The following is a 19142-nucleotide window of genomic DNA, read 5'->3' on the forward strand; positions in this document are numbered from 1 at the left end:
GACTCTCAAAGAACCTATTTGGCATAGGGTTATTCCTTTATTCATTTGTTCATTTAGTAATTTATCATTACAATGTTCCTAAACATTGTAATGATTCAGAATTTAGGTTTACCTCCTCTCCTGGAAGCAAAAAGCTATAGTAAGACAGCCACATTTGGTAGATAGCTTCAGTCTGAATTATTCATTCAACACATATTTATTGTCACCTATTATGTGCTAGGCCAAGGTCAACTACTGAAGATAAAGTGGAGTACAAGATAGTCATTGTCCATTCCCCTATGGAGATTATAATGAATCAATAAAAAACAAGATATTAATGAGTACCTAGTATCTCAGATCCACTTCGAGGAAAACAAAATGAAGACAGGGTCCCTGCTTTCTTCTGCAGGTAGTTAAGGCACGATACCGAACAAAATTTAACACCAAAATTACGTGGCTCAGGTGCAAATGCCTTAGTAGATAGGAGAGGAAGGCAGGCCGGATAGTTAGAAAGGATTTCTGAAAGGGAAAACATATCTAAAGGTGAGTAGGATGGGGAAGGGGGTACTTTGAGGACAGCCACGAGGAACCTGGACTTGAGTCTGAAAATGGAGACAGACATTGCAAACCTCTCCACTAGCCTGCTCAGTGGCTGCCCTGGCCCCAGGCTCTACACTGGGATGTTCCAAAATTATGCTTTTACATTTGGGCACACAGAATCAGCCTTTAGCTCCTATGATCTACCTCATTATTTCCTTATATTCACTTTTTTCTTGACTTGATTAGAGTTCAATTAGAAGTAGCCCTTCTCTTCAACTTTTAGCTAATCCTATCTTCTGTTGCAAACATAATCCAATTCTAACTGGGAAGCTAAAATATAGTTCATCTGTGAGGGTTCCGCGGGAAATTCCTCTCCCCAAACTGATTATATGAATGACCATTATATAAACCCCACCAAGGCACGCGCGGCTTACCGAAACCCGACTTTGTAACTCCCCTCTATGAACCCACGTTCCCCGTCGGCCCGAATCGGTAGGTTCGCGAGAAGTTGTGGCAAGGAACACAAAGAGGCTGACTTCACAGAGGGCACCCGATTTCAAAGTGAGGGTTGCAAAGAACCGTTGTGGGGTGTCTGAAGAAGCCGCTAGGGAAAGGGTCCTCATGGACCGGGGTAAGGGGACTGGGACCCGCCGTCTGGGCTAGGGTCTCGCAGCCTGCGTTCCCATCTGCAGCGCTGTAACAATCCGGCGCGACCGACCGACTCTGCATGCTTCCCAGGACGGCACGGGAGCCGCGGGGCTGTGCGCGCCACACGGGGAAGGTCTCTCGCGGCTTGCGCCCTGGAACACTGACAGGGAACAGGAAGCAGCGGCTAAATCACCTAGAAACCCTAGCGCAGGGGATTTCTAATGACCCAGAAGCCACGCCCTCCCCGGAACCGGAAGTTTTCACCCAGCACCACTTATTGGCCTGTTAATAAGGGGCGGGGTATCAGAGGAAACTGCAACTCCCAGCATGCAGCGCGGAGCTTCCGGTTTCCGGCCAGAGAACCGGAGTGAGTGTTTACACCGGCGGCCGTGCGGCCGGGTTCTTTCCGCGGGACGGGTGAGGGCACTGGGCCCCGGGCCGCGTGGGCCCGACTTACGTTGACAAGTTAGCTGGTCCCATGGGAGCGGTGGAGTTGTCGCCAAAGAGATAGTGTCTTCCCCACTACTAGCTGCTTGTGACCTTGTGCAGGTGACTTTCTGGGTCTTTGTTGCCCGGTCTGTAATAGGTGGACGATAATGCCTGCCTCAGGGAACGATTGTGAGGATTAAATGAGATGTGGTATGTAAAAAAACCTATTCCCTCCCCTGTCATGAATCTGGAGATGGAAGGTACCTTGAGGATGGCTTGGGGCCTGTTGAGCAGCCTGCCAACCTCACAACCTTTTCTTTCCTCGTTTCTACTAGAGCCTTTTGAAGCAATGGTGATTATAACAAGGGCTTTTCTTGCCCTAAAAGGTTATTCCACCCTCAGAATTTCTGATACATTTTTTGGTACCTATATGTGCCAGGCACTGGGACAGCAATGGCAAAAAAAAAATCTAATCTTTGCTTTCAAGGCCTCCAAGAAAGGGTTGGGGTGGTGTGAGATTGGGAAGTAAATAGATATTTGCAACTCTTTGCCCTGAAAGAATGTGGGGATAACAGAGGAAAGGGAGAGAGGATAGAAGAGGTGGTATTTGTGTTGGTCTTGGTAGGAGTTTGCTGTTTTGCTAAGAGGACAAAGAGAAGAGGAATTACAAGCAGAGTTAACAGTTGATTGGGAGTGTAAAGTGGGGGAGCTTTGTTTTGAATGGATGCTTAGTGGGAGTCCGACAAGGTTCTGCTGGCAGAGGGAATAGATATGAATGTTTTTGTAATGTAAGCCAGGTTGTGGAGTTTAGATTTATTCATAGAGGTGATTTAGAGTCATTGGAGGATTTCTAAGTAGAGGAGTAACTTGATCAGATCTGTGTTTTTAAATGTGTTGGGTGGCAGCATGGATGCTTGATAACAAGAGACAAGAGTCAGAGAACTTGTTATAAAGCTCTTGTAATAGTTCAAGCAAGGTATGAGATGAAAATCAAAAATGAGGAGTGCACATAAGGGAGAGGGTTGGATGATCTCATTTGAACCTCACAATATTCCTATTAGGTGGGCTGGTGTTTTTATGTCTACTTTAAAGATGGAGAAACAGGCCTACAGAGCTGAAGTTCCTTGCTGCCCATCATAGAATGAGTAAAGAAAGGGACCCCAGATTATAGTTCTGGCTTGATGCTGCATCCTGTGCTTTTCCAGCAGTGTCACACTGAATTAACTCTCATTCAGCCTTTTGGTGGGGTGTGGGTGGAGTAGGGTGGTGATCTGTCCTTTAACCACTAAGGGCTCATTTTCTTTACAGGGAGAAAGAGAGAGCGTGAAAGAGAGAGGATGTCTCTCTCAGATTGGCACCTGGCGGTGAAACTGGCTGACCAGCCACTTGCCCCAAAGTCTATTCTTCGGTTGCCAGAGACAGAGCTGGGAGAATACTCACTGGGGGGCTATAGTATTTCATTTCTGAAGCAGCTTATTGCTGGCAAACTCCAGGAGTCAGTTCCAGACCCTGAGCTGATTGGTGAGTCTCAGTGAACTAGAGATGGGCTGCTGCTCTGATCTCTTTTTGGGGAGGTTACTTCAGGAATTACAAGGGTAAATTAAGAATTTGGGATTTGTTGCCTCATGATGTTAATACTAAAGAGAAGTGAATTTTGGGTGAAAAGAAGCACAAATCAAGTAATAAAACTAGCCCTGGCCAGTTTTTCTCAGTGGTTAGAATGTCAGCCCGGGGACTGAAGGGTCACAGATTTGATTCCTGGTCAAAAGCATGTACCTCAGTTGCAGGTTCAACCCCTAGCCCTGGCTGGGGCAAGGTGGGAGGCAACCAATTAATTTGACTCTCTCATGTCGATATTTCTCTCATCCTCCTGCTTCCCTTCCACTCTGTCTAAAAATCAATGGGAAAAGTGTACTCGGGTAAGGATTTAAAAATAAATAAAACTATTGGTTGCCATTTTAGTTGTGTTATTATACTGAACTACTTTATCACAAAGTTTTTAACCATGATGTTGAATTCTTTGAAAGAGCAAGAATTTGGGGTGAGATAGGGAAGGAGGAGATGGTTAGGGAAAGCCCTCCAGCATATGGCATTTTGAGTTTGGTCCTAAGGAATTATGAAAAAGATTTTTGTTTGGTTGATTAGTTAGAGGGAAGCAGTAAAAAAGAAAAGGAAGGTGGCAAGGCCATTCTAGGTGGAGGAAGAAGGAATTAAATATAACAACTAAATTACATTATAAAAATTTATAATAGTGAAGCGATCCAACAGACAAAAAGTGTGTTTTTAGTCATAAAAACACTTCGTTCAGCCCAGTCAGTGTGGCTCAGTGGTGTGGGTTGATCCATGAACCAGGAGGTCACAGTTCGCTTCCTGGTCAAGGCACAGGCTTGGGTTACAGCCAGGCCCAATCCCCAATAGGGGGCATGGAGGCAGACAATCCATGATTCTCTCTTACTGATGTTTCTATCTCTCTCCCTCTCCCTTCCTCTCTTTAATTAATAAAATACATTTGAAAAACAAAATACTGGGTTTATCCTTTTTTGTTGTTGCATTTTCCCATTTATCTAGCTTGAGCAGTCTCCACAATGTTAAGCTCTAGAGCTTTCTTAAAGTACATAGATCCTGTATTTTATGACTTTGTACTTGTTAACAATTGTTATTAAAATGTATTTATTAAGACTACTTTCTAAGCATTTATCATTCTCCAGCTATTTGTCTACTCAAAATAAGGTTCTTAGGGGACAGAAAACACCTAAATTGTTTTGAGGGGCAAAGTATAAATGGACAGTTCTTTTTTTTTTAGATCTGATCTACTGTGGCCGGAAGCTAAAAGATGACCAGACCCTTGACTTCTATGGCATTCAACCTGGGTCCACAGTCCATGTTCTTCGCAAGTCCTGGCCAGAGCCTGATCAGAAACCAGGTGACTGGCAGTTGGCCCTTAGACAGGCAGAGCTTCAGTAGTGTCAAGGGAAGCATCTGTAGGTTTTTGAGGCACAGGTCTGGGTGGATAGAATAAAAGAATGATTTACTGAAATGGTAATAGAGAATATCTTTATTACCTATTGGGTTGGACGGCATTGATAAAACAAAATGCAGTTTTGATCTTGTGGCCAATACCACTAACAGATGGGAATTTTGTTTCTCTACTTTTTAAGTTCATTATCCACTGTTTTAATGGGGTGGGAAGTGTGTGTATATTTAAACTCCTTTAGGTTAATAGTTTATTTCTCGGTGAACTTTGTATCTTTTTGTTATTGTTCTTATTAGAAAAAAGCTGGGGCCCTGGTCAAGGTTGCCGGTTTGATCCCCAGTCAGGGGACATAAAGAATCAATCAAGGAATACATAAATAAGTGGGAATACATAAATAATTGATGTTTCTTTCTCCCTTTCCCTCTCTTACATCAATAAATAAAAAAGAGGAAAAAAAGCTGGGAAATCCTGGCATTCCTCTAATGCAGCATTTTCAACCAGTGTGCCACAAGAATTTTTAAAACATGCAATACCTGACTGACTTCTTTTCTTTTAGATTGTCAAATAAAAAAATGACAGTAGCCAACACAACAATAGCCATCCAGTTGAATGGATCAATTACACAGGAGTGAGCAAAAGTGGGTTTACAGTTGTTCATGGGGAAAAATATATAAAAATATATAGCACAACTGCAAATCTATTTTTGTCCATACCCATACCTTTTTTTTTTTTTTTGTCGGATTAGCAAAAAATACATTTTTTAGTGTGCCGCAGAATTTTAGTTTGTGTGCCATCAGATGGTACAGGTTGAAAATCGCTGCTCCAATGCCATAGTTCTCTTGTTGGCAAATTTTCCAGCAAACTTCCTCAGGCAGTGACTTGTTTAGTCACTTCATTTCCTCCTGCTATAATGGGAATGTATTTTTCTGAAACTTGAAAATATTCGAACAGTATTAAAGTAGCTCTTAGAGAAAACATACAAAACCTCTAATATATTTTGGATTTATTAATAAAAGGTGCTGCTTGGAATTTATAATTTAAATTTTACATATTTTACATCTGTGTTTTAAAAGCCTCCCCAACAGTAAAGCTATGTTATATAAACTGTTAAACTGTCAGTTTGATATTTTTATAATGTTCATGATTGCTATGACTAGTTCTCAGCTGGAAATTTACCCTGTTTTCAATTCTAAACATAAAGGAGAAAGACCTTTCGCACACTGATGGGAAGTGAGAAAGAGAAAGGTAGTCTTTGAAATCCAGAGGTTGGCCTGATCCTCAATTAGGCCTTGGAACATTAACCATTTCCAATCACCAATATCTACAAGGCCACTCAGGGACCATAGTGGATCAAGACAAAAATAAGAGCCCTCTTATTTACCTGAACATTGTCCAGATCACAAAATTACAAAATATCCCTGTATCCTGGCTATTATGAGTGATTACTGCTTCTTTCCAATTATACTTTGCCTTGCTCTAGTTTTCCTTCTAGGTAAGAATTATTAAGATACCCAGTCATAAAATCACCTCACTTCCTGACAGCATCCAATTTAAAGCAAAACTCCACTTCCTTAATCTTCCCCCAGGGAATCTGAGAGCATTCTCCTCTGTAAGAAGCAGTAAGTTCAATTTGTGCAACTGCAAGTGAGCCCCTCTGGTCTTTGGCTGGAGGGCATTGACAGAAGGAAAGTAACATTTGTTGCTTCTTCCAGCCAGATTGTGTCTCCTTGCTTTTTCATTTCATAATTACAGTGGCCCTGCAGGATAGGTAACAAAATTAGCATTTTATAGATGAGCAAAAACAGGATTAAAAGGACAGTTATTCAAGGGCACCTACTTAGAAAATGAATGCAAGAGCTGGGATGTTAATGCAGGTTTTCCTGGCTCAAGAGGCCATGTTCTTTTTACTGGGCTGGCTGCCTCCCACTTCCAAAAAGTAAGATTAGCTCAGAGATGTCATAGAGACAACCATGACTCTTAGCTGATTATCGGTTTAAGACATTAAGAGTCCCACCCTAACCGGTTTGGCTCAGGGGATGGAGCGTCGGCCTGCGGACTGAAGGGTCCCAGGTTCGATTCTGGTCAAGGGCATGCACCTTGTTTGCGAGCACATCCCCAGTAGGAGGTGTGCAGGAGGCAGCTGATCAATGTTTCTCTCTCATCGATGTTTCTACCTCTCTATCCCTCTCCCTTCCTCTTTGTAAAAAATCAATAATATATATTTTTAAAAAGTGTTTTCTTAAAAAAAAAAAAAATATATATATATATATATATATATATATATAAAGAGTCCTTTTCCTCCCCCCTCTGCCTGGAGGTTTATTTTGGAAACAAATGGACTTCTTGTTAGGAAGTAAAAATAACCTTTAGACCTGGAAAAAAAAACTGTTTTGTGACAGCATTTTAGATATTGTATCCTTGAGTGCTCTTCCAAAAGGAAGCACATTTTGTTTCCCTGCCAGATTAGCATCTGTAGGAGGAGAATCTGTCAGACCTTCCTTTCCCACCTGGATCCCTTTGGTGTTTCTCCCTGTAAGGTTACAAATCTCTTCAGGATCTCCCTTAGCCTCCTATTTGAGCAGGGATGTGTACCCCAAGCTCCAGCCACAACAAAAGACTTGCTGTTTCTTCAGAGTACCTCATATTATTTCTCCATGCCTTTACACATGTTCTTGCTTAAACGTGGACTACCTTCTCTCCCTAATAAACATCAGCTCTTCCTTAAATACCCTCTCAAATGGTCTCTCCTGGGAGACAACTCTGTGTCCTAGCTGTCCCTCTCAGTAATGGCTATCTGCCTCCTGTTCCTAGTGCTGGGGTCCGCATCTTTGCTGAGGTCCTCAGCATGGTATTTTGTAATAGTGTGGTTTTTGTTTGATCTAGTCTTCTTTCTCCTGCTGTCCTAAGAGTTCCCTGATGTCAAGAACTCTTATTTTTTACATTCTGTGCCTTGCCCAAAACTAAGCATGGAGTAAATGCTTAGTATGTGTTTGTTGAATGAATAAATTAGGTAATTTACTTAAGATAAATATTTTCAGGAGAGATAATTCTCACAATTAGAACTATAGGTAAAGATGTGGTTCTACATGGTGATGCCCCTGTAGTTTGACAGTGTACAATCTACACAATCACTTGTATCTATCCTAGGTGAGGGTAACCACACTTTTAAAAGTGTGACCCAGAGTGAACTTTTTACATACTCCCCCTTCTTTTACCTACATTTCTACACTTATGAAATGGGCTGATGTCCTAGGTAGTAAAGCAACCAAGTAAAACTAAGACAACTGCTAAACTTTCCCATATATGTGATTCATAGTGTCCAGAAATAAAAGAAAGAACTTTGAGTCCTAGTGAAACGCGATATCAAGCATGTGATGAAAGTTTGTTAAGAATCCTAGAAGTACAGTGTATATTCTTGGTCCCTCTTTTATTTTTTAAAAATATATTTTATTGATTTTTTACAGAGAGGAAGGGAGAGGGATAGAGAGTTAGAAACATCGATGAGAGAGAAGCATCGATCAGCTGCCTCCTGCACACCCCCTACTGGGGATGTGCCTGCAACCAAGGTACATGCCCTTGGCCGGAATTGAACCTGGGACCCTTCAGTCCGCAGGCTGACGTTCTATCCAGTGAGCCAAACCAGCTAGGGCTCCCTCTTGTATTTTTTTAAAAATTCAAAATATTAAGGAAGCCTGAAAGAAAATATCAAAGAGAAAACAATATTTTTTTTTAACATATTATGTCAGTGTAGCTCAAGCATGTCAAACTCGCAGCCTGCGGGCCGCATGTGATCCACAACGAATATTTTTGTGCCCCAGCCAGTACAACGGTATGTAAGAAACATTTTAATAAAAATTTCATAATTTTTACAATATCCTGTTATACATAATTATTAATAATGAACTAAAACGTTCCCTAATGACCGATTACCATAATGGTGTTTCATTCATTTCCCGTACACGCCTTATGTGCAGGCGCACCATTTCTCTCCACTAATACTAGCAGCGAATATTTTAGCCGATTGCCATGCCGTTAGTCTTGTACTGAATTGTTTGGGGTGCGCAACAGGAAATATTTCACTTTCGGAGAACAAGAAACATGTTTATTTGCATTACGCTTATTAATTTGTGTAATTCAGTGTCTGGTAAGTTAATGTTTAAGAAAAAATATTAATTTTTATTAAAATGTTCTATTATATGTTAACGATTACTCATTTATTTCAGCCCTTTGTATTCAGCATGTCTCGATCGAAATAAACCTACGTTTCTATGAAAATTGAAGCTTTTTTTTTTTTTTGCGGCCCACATAAACTTAAACCTTGTTTATTTGGCCCATGTTAGCCTTTGAGTTTGACATGCTTGGTGTAGCTCTATATTGTTCAAATGGCTTGCAGCGCTTAGTATTTTAAAGCATTGTGTAAAGTACTGAGTTGGTTATACCTGTGTAAGAAGTCTAGAATTCCTGCAGTGGGGTGTTGATCAGAACAGTTTCTTGCATATGATAAGATTCCCCTCTCCTAGAACTTGGACTAATTATCACTGAAGATGCTTTAAAGGGCAGTTTTTACATCTGTGTCATAAATGGGTTTTCTTGAGTGGGCATTCACATTCTTAGTGGGATGATGAGGGAGGGAACCTGCAGAACAAGCTGTACCTGGACACATGTTCTGTGTCTGCAGCACTGGCAGGGCCTGGGCTGTAGGTTAATTGTGTGTCTTATCCACAGAACCTGTGGACAAAGTGGCTGCCCTGCGGGAGTTCCGGGTGCTGCACACTGCCTTGCACAGCAGCTCTTCCTACAGGGAGGCGGTGAGTTTGTAGTACAGCCCCCTGCCTAAGACTCTTGCCAGGCCTGCAAGAGAGAATGTGAATGTTGGAGAGTGGTGTAGAGTGGGAGCTGGGAGCCCGTTGCCATGGCTACGAAGAGTTCCTTGAGGAGTTTTTGCCATGTGTGTGGGTCTCGGTAGAGTCCCCTCCAACCCTCATCTTCCCCCACAGAGGCTGTATCAGCTAGGTATTGTTGATTTCCATCTAATGAAAATGATACAACCTCTCCTGATATTGGCCTCACAGAATGAATATGATTACAGCCAAAGGATCCGCATATGGTTTCTCCTGGGCCTCATTCTTGGAATTTGTCTGAACTGCCTGCCCATTGCTCCTTCCCTGGATTTCCTTACTGGGAAATACACTGATGTCTTTCTATAGGAGAGTTGATAAGCAAAAAAGTAAGACAGCTGAAACTTCCCTATGAATATGAAATGATAATTCTACAGTGATTAAAAAGAATTTGGGCCCTAGCTGATTTGGCTCAGTGGATAGAGCATCGGCCTGCGGACTAAAGGGTCCTGGGTTTGATTCCGGTCAAGGGCACGCACTTTGGTTGCAGGCCAGACCTGGAAGGCAACCAATCGGTGTGTCTCTCTCACATTGATGCTTCTCTCTTTGTTTCTCCCCTTCCCTTCCTAAAAATGAATGGAAAAATATCCTCGGGTGAGGATTAACCAAAAAATAAAATAACTTGGGACCAAAAGAAGCTTTGTTATTGGCTTGTAACGAGAGCTTTTAATTTTGGAAGCTTTAGAAGTATAGATGGAGGAAGGACTAGAGATGGAAGGTTTACTGTGATATTGCCTTTAAAAAAAAAATTGTTTCCCCTCCAGTAAGCCGAAATCTCAGAGAAGTAAGAGGTTCATTTATTTCCTGGGGCTGTTGTTTTACTGTGGTGGTGCATATGCAGCACTTAGAGGGAGGGAGCACTTCAGCGGAGGGTGGGAATTTGCTGAGTGGATTGAGCTGGTTGGAGTACTCAGTCCTCCTTATTTATCCTGCAGGTCTTTAAGATGCTCAGCAATAAGGAATCTCTGGATCAGATCATTGTGGCCACCCCAGGCCTCAGCAGTGATCCCATTGCTCTTGGTAAGTACAGAACTGAACTTGAGGCTATAGGAGTTGTTGAAGAAACAGAAACCAGAAAGTGGCAATCACCCTAAAGAGACTCTTGACCATCTTTTGAAGAATCACTGGTCTTGTTGGGGGAGGGGAGAACCAAGATGTGTTCCATATACCTAGCCTTCCAAGAGCTGTCAGTCCCTCAGAGAAATCACGGCCTAACTAACATCATAAATCAGACTATAAGGATGTCAGATGAGGGCAGCAGTTAGCCCAAACCACAGTAATCAGGGAAGGTTTCCTGCACACCTTGATGGATAAGGAAGAACCCAGAGATATGGGGAAAAGAAGCTGGCGTGTCAGCACACAGTATGTGACTTAAGTGCAGGGAGGGTGGCGGGCACTCAGTCGTGCTGCTTGGTGTTTTGTTTCTTCCACTTCTTACATGGGGTGCTTTGTGTCCCCGTGGAGCCAGTTGCTCTGAGGCTCTTCTTCCTCCTGGATCTGGCTAAGTTTCAGTCTCTGAGGTGAATCCTATCCTCCTTAGGGGTTCTCCAGGACAAGGACCTTTTCTCTGTCTTTGCTGATCCCAACATGCTTGATACGTAAGTATACCCCTCTTACTACAGAGTTTCCTATTTCTCCTCATACGGTTGCGCCAGAGCCTGATTGTTGCCCTGGATTCTGCTCGTGGAGCCCAGTCCTTGTCTATCACCAAGTCTACCTTCTAAATATGTCAGGAGGTGAGAAAGAGCAGGAATGCTATGTGGGAACAACAAGACCAAGGGCAGGAACACCTATTGCTGTGGAGGTGAAGCAGGGTCTGAGGGAGGTGGCCTTGTGGGCTAGGCTTAGATTAGCTCTCATTCAGTAACTATGAAGGATTCTTTAAAGGACAAGAAGCTGGGGAAGGAAGCAGGTGTATCAATCCTTATTGTCTTAGAGCTATAAGGGCCGGTAGAGGTTATGTCTCTATTTCGCAAGTGAAGAAAACAGCTCTCCCTCTCCTACTCCCCAAGGGAAGAAAAGGGACCTGTCAAAGATGGCCCAGGGAAGTAGTGCTAGAGTTGAGACCAGAAACTGACCCCTGAGCCTCTGAGGCTGTCCTATCCTATCATGCCCAAGGGAGGGTGAGGCATCTACAATAGATCCCAGGACTGAAGGCCTTGCCACTGTTGCTAGGGACAGAGCAGAAGAGGACAAAGTGAACTGGAAGGAGGTGCTGAAGACAGGAATTTAAGGGCAGGCACAGGTGGTCTGATAGTTCGGAGGGCCACCCAGACTTTTGTCATGATGAGGGTGCCCTCCTTACTCACACTTGGGTTTCTTCCTGCTCCTGTTCCAGGTTGGTACCTGCTCACCCAGCCCTAGTCAATGCCATTGTCCTGGTTCTGCACTCGGTGGCAGGCAGCACGCCGCTGCCGGGGGCGGACTCCTCTTCCCGGAGCACGCCCTCCAGCTCTTACCGGGACATGCCAGGTGAGTCCCAGGAGGGTGTTATGCAGGCCCCCTCAGGAGCCGGCAGTAGCTCAGGAAAATGCTTTACTCAGCAGCTATGTATAGCACTGGCAGAGGGTGTTCCTTGGGAATTCTCGGTTTGAGTCTGGGAGTGCATCTGTCCTGTCATTTTCCAAGGAGAGAGATGAAAATATGAATTTGGAGAGAATCTGAACTGAGATTCTGGAGCTATGCCTGGGCCTTTCTGTTCTTCTTCCTGAAATCTGTTCTCCCTCCTCCAGGTGGTTTCCTGTTTGAGGGGCTCTCTGATGATGAGGATGACTTTCACCCAGTAAGTGGCCTGGCTGCCTGCCCTTTGGGGAACCTGGTGCCAGGGATGCTCTCCTCCCTGGAACCCAGAGCCCAAGCTGTGAGGTAGTCATAGGCCCTTTAGTGGCCAAGTCTGTATCATACTATTGCTTCTGAACTTGGCAGCAGGGGCTGAGAGGGTATCTGAGATTGTCACAGGGCCACTTTCCTGATTCTGTGTGCCTCTCTTCTCCAGAGAGCCAGGTCCATGCCCTCTAGCAGCACACCCAGCTCCCGCCCAGCGTCCTTGGGGTACAGTGGAGCTGCTGGACCCCGGCCCATCACCCAGAGCGAGCTGGCCACTGCCCTGGCCCTGGCCAGCACTCCGGAGAGCAGCTCTCACACACCTACTCCTGGCACCCAGGTATGGAGAGAGGGCGGGAAGATGGAGGCTGGGCCCCAGGAGAGAGACTCCCCAGTGGCAGAATGGATTTGCCCTTGTTGAACCTGGTCCTAGATCTGGTTTGAGCTGAACTCTGCCTGGACCCTCATTTCTCACTGTGAGACCTTTTTCTCACTTGCCTTTAGGGCTCAAATGTCGGGGTGTAGCACAGTCCTGATTGATCCTCCTCTTAGTAGTTCAGGACAACCTCCCTCACATAAAGTGCGCTTCCCCATCCCTGACAGGTACCAGCCCTCAGTGGCCTAAGTGTTCCTAGTGATAGTCACTCCAGCTTCCAGTGCTGGGGTCCTAGGTTAGGTTGGGGGCTCAATTTCATTTCCCTGGAGCGGAAAAGAATGGAGCCCTTCTTGCCCATCTAACGAGCCTTTAGGTACCTCTGTGTGGTTGTCTCATGCAGGCCCCTATTGGGAGGCAATAGTTGGGCACCCAGGACCACCGCGAGGTGATGTGACAGCAGTGGGTATGTGCTGGGAGATTGAGATCGTTCTGAGGGTGGCCTTGACCACTGTTTTGTCTCTAGGGCCATTCCTCGGGGACCTCACCACTGTCCTCTGGTGTCCAGTCAGGGACTCCCATCACCAATGACCTCTTCAGCCAAGCCCTGCAGCATGCCCTGCAGACCTCTGGGCAGCCCAGCCTTCAGGTCAGTCTTCCCACTCCTGGTGCCCAGACGGCTTTCCTGGTTACTTTGGATACCAGGCTTTTTTCTGCTCTCTGGGGGCCTTCCCACTTGGCATGCTTCACTCCAGGGACAGCCCAGGCATGGTAGTGTAACAGGAGGATACTCCAAGCAGGGGCAGTTGTCCCTGTGACTTCTCCCGCACCCAGTGACCTTGGCCTGACTCCACTGATCACCTGGCTTGGATACTTATGGTAGTTTTGGTCAGTTGTCATTCTGTGAGCATTGCCTGAGCACTGAGCATGCAAATACTGAGCCTGGGCCTGGGCCCCATTCCGAGGTAGAGATGAGCTGTCCTCATTCCTGCCACAGAAGGGCGTCAGGCAGTTAGTTACTGAGCTTGGGGAGCAACAGAGCAACAGGGTGAGAAGCTTGCCCCAGGCTTGAGGTGATAGCCTCGGTCAGACAAAACTTGTCTGAAGAAGGGGTGTTTAAGCTGATTATCAAAGAACTAGTTAGAGCAGTAGTTCTCAACCTTCCTAATGCCACGACCCTTTAATACAGTTCCTCATGTTGTGGTGACCCCCAACCATAAAATTATTTTCGTTGCTACTTTATAACTGTAATTTTGCTACTGTTATGAATTGTAATGTAAATATCTGATATGCAGGATGTATTTTCATTGTTACAAATTGAACATAATTAAAGCATAGTAATTAATCACAAAAACAATATGTAATTATATATGTGCTTTCTGATGGGCTTAGGTGACCCCTGTGAAAGGGTTGTTCGACCCCCAAAGGGGTCGCAACCCACAGGTTGAGAACCGCTGAGTTAGAGGTTAACCAGGCAGGGAAGGGGGTGTTTGGGGTGGAGGGATGGTGTCCAGGCATGTGTGAAACAGGGACATGTGACAAACTCAGAACTGCAAGACCCTAGGCAGTGTCCTCGTGGAGAAGATCTTGAGATATAGAGCCAAAGAAAAGGACAGCAGGTGCCTGCCTGAGCGTGAGGACCAGAGTGCCTGGTAAGGTAACTAGGCTTGATCCAGTAATCACTAGGGAGCCGTGGGAGGTTTCAAGCAGGGAGTGACACCGTCTGCTGTGCTTCATGGCATGGTCACCTTAGCAGCTAACTGGAAGATCGGGTTTTATTGCATGTTTTCATACACATCTGTCTGCTTCACTGTTTTCTTTGCTGCTCACAGTAAGTGTCGGGATGAGCATCATTTCTGGAACGTGTCAGGGTTGATAAGCCAGGAAGTGGTAGAGAGTAGGTTCAAGCCATGTGGTTTTGTCTATCCCATGCGGCCCAGGTGGACGGTGAGGGGAATGGGAGCAGGACCCATGGACAGCTTGTCTTTTCCATTTATTATTATTTTAAAATATATTTTTATTGATTTCAGAGAAGAAGGGAGAGGGAGTGAGAGAGAGAAAAACATCAATGATAAGAGAGAATCATCGATTGACTGCCTCCTGCAGGCCCCTTATTGGCGATTGAGCCCACAACTTGGGCATGTGCCCTGACCGGGAATTGAACCGTGACCTCCTGGTTCATAGGTCACCTCTGAGCCACGCCGACTGGGCTCTTTTCCATTTCTTCATCTTCCCTAGCTAGAAGCCTGGTCACCTCACTCTCCAGCTCAGGAGCTTTGAGTGGTTCCATCAGGCCTGTAAACTGAGTCAGAATTGGTTTGTGTGGGTTTTTAAAAAGCCTTCCACATCTGCTGCCTTCCTGGCTGCATAGATTTACATTCCTTTCCCACTGCCTTCTCCTTCCCACAGTATGAACACATAATTTTTCCTAAGTTGTTCACTTACCTCCTTCATGAGATAGAATAAAGCTTTGAGAGTACTGAAAAAAAAATGTGGGTTAATTTCTTTAAACTCTTAAATTTAAGAAGGCTTTTCATAACTGAAAGTCAAAATCCAGGAGTTTATAAAAGTGAAAATTTATGCATAGCAATCCTAACAAACAAAAATAGGCAAAGTCTGGCCTTAACCGGTTTGGCTCAGTGGATAGAGCGTTGGCCTGCGGACTGAAGGGTCCCAGGTTCGATTCCGGTCAAGGACATGTACCTTGATTGCGGGCACATCCCCAGTAGGAGGTGTGCAAGGGGCAGCTGATGGATGTTTCTAACTCTCTATCCCTCTCCCTTCCTCTCTGTTAAAAAAAAATAAAAAATAAAATAAAATAAAAAATCAATAAAATATATTTTTAAAAAATAGGCAAAGTAACAACAACTTGGGGAAAAATCTGTTAACACATCTCATACAGCGGGGGAAAAAACCCTGATACATAGAGGGTCCAGTAAATTAGGACCAACAACTACATAGTGACTATTCGTGGAAGTGCAGTGCAGATGGCATCCTCAGGATGTGCCTAAGGCTGGAGCAAGGCTGCCGCCCAGTCTACATAGAAAAAAGGGGAGAGGCCATGAATAGACTATTCATGGAAGCGCAGTACAGATGGCCCCTAAGCCATGCAATTCCTTGCAGTCTCACTTTTCAGAATTTATCCTGGAGATGTATATGCATGAAGAAGAAGACATTTGTACAGAGTCAGCCACTGCCATTGTCGTTTCAGTGGCAAAGGGTTAGAAATAGCCCAGTTATTGTACATGCCCTCAGTGCCTGGGAGCTGGGCGGTGGTCCTGCCACCACCCCTCCCACCCCCCCCACCCCTCACACACACACCCCGCTGCCACCGACCAGCCGTTGGTGGGGTGATTGGGCTCCCACTCGCACTCACCTTGGCCTGGTGCTGCCCACTCACCTGCCCCACCATCCTGCCACACCTTCACTGTTGCCTGCTGCCAGCACCATGTCGCCAAAGCCTGCCATGTTCTGCACCACCCCTTGGTGGTCAGTGCATGTCATAGCAAGCAGTTGAACTCTCTGGTGAACAATTTGCATATTGGGCTTTTATTATATAGGATTAAAAAGTTCTTTATGTCCTTGGCTGGGTGGCTCGGTTGGTTGGAGTGTTGTTCCATGCACCAAAAGGTTGCTGTTCCATTCCCAGTGAGGGCACATACCTATTGTGGGTTTGTTCCCCGGTCAGGGTGCATATTTGGTAGGCAACTGATCAAAGTTTCTCTCTCTCTCTTCTCTCTCTCTCTCTCTCTCTCCCCCCCCTTCCCTTCCTTCCCTCTCTCTTCCTCTCTCTCTTCCTCTCTCTCTTTCTCTCCTTCCCTCTCCTCTTCGTTTCTCTAAAAGAAGGAAAGAATAAAAGTTCTTTATTTTCTGCCATAGAGAGATGTCCAGGATACATTGAGAATGTTAAAAAGAGGGGTATAGATATAGAAGAGGAATATAAGAAAAGTATAAATATAGGAATATATATTTGTCTTCTCAAAATATAATTGGTTATCAGGGATAAGGGGAGTGGATGAGATTAAGACTTTTCATTATTTATTATGCTAGAAAACAATCTTAAAATTTATCCTCCTCACTCCTCATGCATGTGCGTGTTTATTTCTGTTTATACATGTAGTAGGAGAGAGAAAGTAATCTTTTGAACTTCAGACATTGAGTAATTTATGCTTTTGATCCTTATGTTAAAATTTCCGTTTTTTAAAACATTTTTATTTTTTTATTGGGTAAACTTTTCATTTGTTCTCTGAACCCACAGCCTCTCTTGTAGTCTTATTAGAAACCCTGTGCTCTTGCATATAAACCAAACCAATAGAAACCCTGTGTTCTATGGAACTTCAAATCAGCGAGTTTGCAATAGGAACCCACCCTTTTTTCTCATCTCAAAGGATAGCCCTGAGTGAATCTCCGTAGGATCCCAACTAACAGTTTTTCCCTCATCCTGTCTTTCTGCAGAGCCAGTGGCAGCCCCAGCTGCAGCAGCTGCGTGACATGGGCATTCAGGACGATGAACTGAGCCTGCGGGCCCTACAGGCCACTGGGGGGGACATCCAAGCAGCTCTGGAACTCATCTTTGCTGGAGGAGCCCCATGAACTCCTCCTTAACCCCCAACAAACTACCAAGGTGGCTGTCCATGGGAGGCACTCCTGGAAGTGCCCCATCTCTCCTTTCCTTAATACACCTGATGGTTGACCTTTGCTTTGTCCAGTGCTTGGCCTTTCTGGCTGATCCGTGTTGGTGGAAACAGTGGGGCAAGCATGATATGTGGGTCTTGGTGCTGCAATATCGGAGCAGGGCTGGCCCCTGCTTGTGGGCCCTGGGTGGAGATTTTTAGTTCCATATCATGGGATTCTGTGTGATGCCCACATTCTCTTTCGGGAGAAGTTTCCAGTGATAGTCCCCAGACCCCTTTGGTACTCTGGGCTGTGGCATCCTCAGGATGTGCCTAAAGCTGGAGCAAGGCTGCTGCCCAGTTTCCAGAGTGTCTGCTGTGTTACTGCTGTGGCCAGAAGAGGTTTGTGTTTCTGAGATGACTACAGTCTAGGCAGGGGCCATGTGCACTTTGAGAGAAGCAGGTGGGGGCAGCCTACCCTCCACAGCAAGTCCTCTCTCAGAGGCTTCTAAAAAAAATTCCTTGTCCCTCTCCCAGCCTAGTTTCACCAGACACTCTTTTTTTTTTTTTTTAAGGCTTTTTCTTTTTTTGTTTTTTGTTTTTGTTCGTTAATCCTGACCTGAGGATATTTTTCCATTGATTTTTAGAAAGAGTGGAAGGGAGAGAGACAGAAACATGAATGTGTGAGAGAGAGACATTGATTGGTTGCCTTTGCACATTTCCAACAAGGTACATGTCCTTGACCGGAATCGAACCCGGGACCCTTGAGTCCGCAGAATGACACTCTTTCCACTGAGCCAAACTGGCTAGGGCTCACCAGGCATTCTTTGATGCCTGTTCTGTAATGATGCCTGAATACAGGCCTCAGAACTGTGCCAGGAGGCAGGTCACTCTTCTCTGTCCTGAAGGCGTAAATACAAGAGCACTTACATAACAATACTATACTAAACAACAATACAACAGGCATCGGTCTCAGCTTTTATGTTGCAGAGAGGGCACCAACCCCAAGCTGCTGTTCCATCTGCCCGAGCTCTCGAGCTCTCGGTCCCCTTGGCACTGCATTCCTTGCCACACTGCAGATTTGTCCGAGTTGAATGAGTGGGTTTCATGTGCTTTGACTACTTTGTCAGGAGAAAAACTCTTCGCTTCAGATTGTGTTTCAGTAGGAAATTGCTCAGAGGACTGCTCTTGCCTGGTGCCTTTGGCAGGTGTTCATTCCATTCATAGAATCACAACCATGGTCTTTTGGCTTCTGCTTGTCACCTGGGACAAAAGGTTTGCCACTTATAAAGACTGCCTACTGTGAACTTTGTTCCCAGTCTTTACCCCTCAGCCCCCTTTCTGCTCCCTCTGCTTCACTAGCATGGCTTCCATCAAGGAGACTAGTGCGATTCACTTGCTCCTTGACCTCCAGTGTTGGTCCCCAGCACATTCTGTTCTTCTCTTTGGATGACCTCCAGTGTATCAGTGATATTCCTGAAGGGAGATAGGAGGATGCACTATTCCAGAAATAGCCTAAATGGCACAGTGTTCTTCCCTTCCTCCAGAAAATGTGAAGTCTTTCCACATTTCCCTCTCAATCCTAGAATTAATGTTGAGAGGTGTTTGCGTTGGCTGAGAAGACAGAATAAACCCACCAGGGGCCAGACCCATTTGTGCCTCAGTGGACTGCCTAGAGCCCAACTGCCTCTTGTGGTTGGGACAGAAACCAGGAAGACCTGTCTTTGAACCCAATGTCTCTGGCTGGTTTGTGGTAGAAACAAGGGCCAGTTCCATCTTCATGGCCTGCCTTGGTTAAATGGGGCTGACAGCCCACTTGTCCCCATGATACAGCTGACCTAGAGCTGGTTTCCTTTCTGTGGCAT

At 45.1% G+C, this 19142-nt stretch overlaps 1 protein-coding gene across 5 annotated transcripts; it reads left to right on the top strand.

The window, feature by feature from the left end:
• Nucleotides 1-1470: 1470 nt before the first annotated feature.
• UBL7 (ubiquitin like 7) lies at nt 1471-17362 on the top strand. Of its 5 annotated transcripts, none has more exons than XM_070430382.1 (11): nt 1472-1534; nt 2905-3117; nt 4400-4519; nt 9296-9378; nt 10404-10488; nt 11009-11066; nt 11807-11940; nt 12201-12250; nt 12464-12631; nt 13191-13313; nt 17120-17362. In XM_070430382.1, exons 1-11 carry the CDS (start codon nt 1495-1497, stop codon nt 17255-17257), a joined length of 1212 nt encoding a protein of 403 aa, XP_070286483.1. In that variant the 5' UTR covers nt 1472-1494; the 3' UTR covers nt 17258-17362. The 5 variants fall into 5 exon arrangements, with proteins under 5 accessions (XP_070286522.1, XP_070286483.1, XP_070286503.1 ...); XM_070430402.1 differs by having other exon boundaries at nt 1521-1584; XM_070430411.1 differs by lacking the exon at nt 1472-1534 and adding an exon at nt 1591-1716.
• The last annotated feature ends 1780 nt before the right edge of the window (nt 17363-19142 follow it).

This window comes from Myotis yumanensis, unplaced genomic scaffold (assembly GCF_028538775.1).
Source record: "Myotis yumanensis isolate MYYU_CA2020_CCGP unplaced genomic scaffold, mMyoYum1.0.hap1 SCAF_1, whole genome shotgun sequence".
NCBI lineage: Eukaryota > Metazoa > Chordata > Mammalia > Chiroptera > Vespertilionidae > Myotis > Myotis yumanensis.

What these genes read in the sequence shown, in the direction of transcription:
- UBL7 (XM_070430382.1), top strand. Translation starts at nt 1,495, where the DNA reads ATGCAGCGCGGAGCTTCCGGTTTCCGGCCAGAGAACCGGA. An exon ending in TCCAGACCCTGAGCTGATTG is followed by an intron (nt 3,118 to 4,399) that starts GTGAGTCTCAGT and finishes TTTTTTTTTTAG; the next exon opens with ATCTGATCTACTGTGGCCGG. An exon ending in GCTCTTCCTACAGGGAGGCG is followed by an intron (nt 9,379 to 10,403) that starts GTGAGTTTGTAG and finishes TTTATCCTGCAG; the next exon opens with GTCTTTAAGATGCTCAGCAA.